This window comes from Sinocyclocheilus anshuiensis, unplaced genomic scaffold (assembly GCF_001515605.1).
Source record: "Sinocyclocheilus anshuiensis isolate Anshui unplaced genomic scaffold, SAMN03320099.WGS_v1.1 scaffold465, whole genome shotgun sequence".
In the NCBI taxonomy this organism is placed as follows: domain Eukaryota; kingdom Metazoa; phylum Chordata; class Actinopteri; order Cypriniformes; family Cyprinidae; genus Sinocyclocheilus; species Sinocyclocheilus anshuiensis.
The window spans coordinates 236,055-240,820 of record NW_015539898.1 but is presented as its reverse complement, the minus strand read 5'-3'; the positions used below and the strand labels follow the sequence as shown (position 1 = coordinate 240,820).

Genomic DNA, 4,766 nt, shown 5'->3' with positions numbered 1-4,766 from the left:
GCACAGTCTTATAAGGTTTGTAATATATCAGTCAATGGATAGAATTAATACATTAAAATTAAGCAAGCTAATATTTATTTAAGTTTGAAATTGGATGCATATTATATTTCCTTTAATGGTCCACACTGTAGAAAATGCCATTTCCTTTATTATTTTGATTAATTGCAGAAATGACATTTGCAGTTTATTTTATTTAGAATCATTGACAAAGCTTCTTAATAGTTAAGAGAAACAAACCTTCTTTTTACCATTATAAATAATGCATGTTACAAATTTGATCTGTTTGAAGACTGAAAGTTTTCTGCATAACAAAGCTCTATTTTTAAATGTCATAATTTGTTGAGTAGTCTGATTCACTGGTGTACATTTACAATCTTGTTTTTGCTTTGTCATAAGGGCATTATATTTTTGTAGTTATGCAGTATTGTTTCCTGAAACATTCTTACTTCATTGCAAGCACGCACAGGAGGAAAAATGCAGTGATGCAAACTTCAAGGTCAGCTTATACTGCTTACTGGCCATGGCCAGATGGGCATATGACCACTCCAGGGTTTGTGTCATTTGGAAGAGTTTTTGCCTGAGCTGGCCGACTAGCAGGTATGACCCCAAGGAAATGTATTTTAAAAGTCATCCATTCACCCAGAGTCATTTGCAGGACTTGCCTGAGGTCTTTGGGGTCACTGAAGAGAATTGTTCTGCCATCTATGAAATTTTCCCTTACCATTTTGAGGTATTTCTCTGGGAAACTCAGTTTTGACAGCTAAAAGGGGAGAAATGCACATATTTAAAAATGCACATATAATTTGTAAAACTGTAAAATAAATATCCAGCATATATACTGTACTGTGTGTGTTTGAGCTGGTATTTTTTTTTTTTTTAATTAATTACTTTCATGAAATTAATACTTTGATTCAGCAAGAATGCATTAAATGTATCAAAAGTGACAGTAAAGACATGTATAATGTTACAAAAGATTTGTATTTCAAATAAATGCTGCTCTTTTGAACTTTTATTCATCCTGAAAAAATAATAGTTTCTGCAAAATTTTGAGCAGCACAACTGCTTTCAACATTTACAATAATAAGAAATATAAGACTGGAGTAATGGCTGCTGAAAATTCAGTTTTGCCATCACAGTAATAAATGACATTTTAAAATATATATATAAAGAAAACAGTTATTTTAAATTGTAATACAATTTTACAGTATTACTGCTTTTACTGTATTTTTGATCAAATAAATACATCCTTGGTGAACGTAAGAAACTAACTGCAGCTCTGACTTTTTTCTTAAAAAAGGTGACAAACCTCTTGACAAATATCTTCCATTTTCATGTTCATTACAGTTCGTGATGAGAGGGACAGGAAAGCATTTCTCCCTGCTCTCTTGAGTCTGCGGCTCCCACGGACCCTGGCCAGCTCATTCTTGATGGTGTAGTTTAAGTTCACTGTGCAAAGCTTAAATATTTCCAACTCCCCTACAGTGAACTTGAAGTCTTTCCTAAGGAAAATCTCAAAGAGCTCAGGGTCCCAGTCTCTTTCCAGAAAGTTCTCCACTGCATATCCAATGATGCAGAGCTCCAAGCTATTGTAATTGAACACTTCCCATAGTGTCTTGGTATTATCAGCAGCACAGAATGATCTGTCTATCTCGTCACTCTGTCGGTCATCTTCAACACACTGAAGAATCCAACTTAATCTGCAAGGCCAGCGGTCCACCAAAACCACCCATGCAGCAATTTTCTCTGGAGGTGGAGGCTCCAATTTTCGGGTCTCCATAATCATAATAGTTACTCGAATTGAGTTAATCACTCGTCTCATGGACATTGTGTCTCCAGATATGTAAGTTTGAAGTTTGCTTTTATCTCTTGAGGTGATGCAGGAAAATGCAGACTCCGTTAACTTATACACTTCTTCTAGATTAAGTTCTGCTGCAGCAAAGTTTCCTTTTTTTGCTATCAAAGGAATGGCTTGTTCTTCTTCAGTCTCACTGTATTTTACCGAACACTCGTCTTCAACTGACAACGATGTCCCGGGCCCTCCTAAAGTAGATACTCCAGTCTCCTCAAGAGGAATGTCTTCAGGGATCTCAGACTGACCACGCACAATGTTTTCAAAGATTATTGACTTTGATGCATCAGATAGTTGAGGTACTGTGAAGGGCAGTGTTATTATGCGATCTAGAAATTCAAATGCGGGGTCTCTTTTGCTTAGACAGTCTTCTGCCTGTTGGACCTGTCTAACCAGGACTTCCGGATCTACAGCGAGCACAGAAATTAAGGGACTCTCTTCATCAGATAGGAGAATATTGATGGCATCCAAAACGCCTACGATTTTCTTTGGTGTGCAGCGGTCCAAGTTTGTGATCTCCAACACCACCCTGATTCTCCTCCTTTCAAAGATCTCCATGAAGTAAATGAAGCAGCAGAGCAGTCTCATCTCCTTCCGAACTTCATGCATCAGTCCCAGCTGCTGACTTACCTTCTTGTTGTCCAGCCCTCGTCTAATTTTGAGGTCCTGGTTGAAGATGAGGTTCTTTAACAACAAAAATATAAATCTTAGAGCTCCTACTGCAGGAACACCAAGTACAGCGATGGCGAAACCTTCCAGTGCACCATACCCACTTGACTCCCCAACCTTTTCTCCTTCTTGGTGTTCTTTCAGATCAGGAAATCCAAACATGATTAGAGGAACCAGAATAACAAGTGAACCAATGAATCCTATAAGTATTAGCGCCCAAATGGGAATGCAGCCAAACTTTTTGGACCTCCAGTTCTTTGGAATATCCTCAATCTTCTTTTTCCCTGCATCTTTCTCTGCATCATGTTGGGCGATCCGGAAGAGGCCTAGCCGGAGTTTACCGAAGCTGTTCTGAAGAGCCTCGGTCAACTGCATTACCAGTCCCGCCCAGAGAAGATCACTGCCTGCAAAATGCCATGCACTGAACCTCACGAACATATAACGAATGTTCTTCATGTTCTGGTTCTGCACCGTCCACACAGGCCGATAGAAGAGGAGCCGCAAGATCAGAGAGAGCATGTCAGAAATAGAGGGTGTACTTGAGCGAGGCTTTGGTTCCTTAGTGTACTTCTCTTCTCTTCTTTTGGCCTCTTGATTCATATGAACTGAAAAAAATATGAGATAAAGAAGATGGAAGAAACATCAAAATCCCCAAAACTTTTGGAGGACATCTGGGAGGGTTGATCATTTAAAATTGTTTTTAAAAATTGTGCGCACTTACCCTCAATGTTCTTGAGGACCATGTTGATCCTGTTATGACATTCTGAATACAAACCCACCGTCACAGGAGAAGAGACTTTTGTGAGGGTTTTTGATAATGCATAAGCATACACATTATCAGAAGGGATATCTGCCACTGGAAATGAAACAATTAAAAGCGGTCATATTTTCTTTTCTAGATTTTTTCTGTAATTCTAAATTTGAGGTTTCATAACACATTTATGTTATCTTACTGAAACACAATGATTTATGCCTTTACTACCACAAGGCATATTTACGCCTAACCTATTTTTTTTGGCCAGTATTTGTTGAAGGGTGAAGTCTACCTCTTCATCTATTTGTTTTTTAGTCATGAGCAACAAGATGATGTTGACGTGTGGGTGAAGCAGGTCGCATAAATGTAGATAAGACCAACGACTAAATCTAGTGCAATAAATGTGCAGAAGAATTCTTCATGGGTTTATCTGAAAGGGCAAAGTCCCTGTTTCATTCAAACAAAGAAAGAATACACGTTAATAATAGGTGGAGGACTCTCATATAGTGCTGTAAAGCTGAATGTGAAGCATTTTGTGATTATTTTATGCCACTAGCATATGCTGTAACTATTGATTTAATCTTTTTCTAAAATTGTCTTTCCTTTTTAATGGCTTTTTGTTTGTTTGTTTGTGAACTTCTTGAACTAAATAATTCTCAAGTATACTTGAGTTTTGAGTTTGCAGTTCCTTTTGTATTTTGTATACCATACCCTTTTCGATTGCCATCGGTCTTGTATTTACAAAACACAAAATTGTTACGTTCACCAGTCTTCCTAAAAAATGAAACCAAAATATGAGCGATCACATTACAAAAATGTTTTTCTGTATAAACATGTTGATATGCATGAACACTAATTTCTTCCTCCCTTTATTAGCTGAATTTATGAAACAGATACTAACCAATGCATTTCTTCATCTAATTCAGCTATAGGCATGCAATGTCAATTTAGTATGCAGTTACCAAAAATGAAAAGCATACCAAAAACAATTCCAAATGCATACCAATGTGCATGCTGACAGCAACATATTAAATTGGAATGTACATAAAATATACCTCTTTTAACAGTTGTTGCACTTTTGAAATGAAGCCACCAAGCAAAGCTCTTTGGATCCCTCACTATGAAAAATATGATAATGAGGAATAGAACATCTCACCTTCTCCAAGCAGAATTAGCAAGCAATCCTTCAGGCACAGTTTACAGCAAAATTGCTAGTACACTAATATCCATTCTCCATTTTCAGAGATATTTAATGTAGACAAAATAAAACTGCTTTTGCTTTACCAGATGCAGTAGAGCCGAGAGAGAAGAGAGAGTTTGCTGGCGTGCATTCATTAACTGAGAAGGACTAATCTTTGGACCAGTTGTGGATGAACTTTGAGCAAGACTTTAAATTTGACACGGTACGTAATGGATATCTGCAATCTAAATTTATAACTGATGTATTTATTGCTACATTTATTAGTGATCCAGTCATGCAAGTTTACTTATTAA

General features: G+C 37.2%; 1 protein-coding gene across 2 annotated transcripts; it reads right to left on the bottom strand.

The window, feature by feature from the left end:
• Window positions 1–220: 220 nt before the first annotated feature.
• Window positions 221–4,557, bottom strand: nkpd1 (NTPase, KAP family P-loop domain containing 1). Of its 2 annotated transcripts, XM_016482791.1 has the most exons (5): window positions 4,429–4,557; window positions 3,984–4,046; window positions 3,240–3,374; window positions 1,307–3,123; window positions 221–760 (listed from the first exon to the last, which is right to left on the bottom strand). In XM_016482791.1, exons 2-5 carry the CDS (start codon window positions 3,997–3,999, stop codon window positions 512–514), a joined length of 2,217 nt encoding a protein of 738 aa, XP_016338277.1. In that variant the 5' UTR covers window positions 4,000–4,046; window positions 4,429–4,557; the 3' UTR covers window positions 221–511. The 2 variants fall into 2 exon arrangements, with proteins under 2 accessions (XP_016338277.1, XP_016338278.1); XM_016482792.1 differs by lacking the exon at window positions 3,984–4,046.
• Window positions 4,558–4,766: the final 209 nt, after the last annotated feature.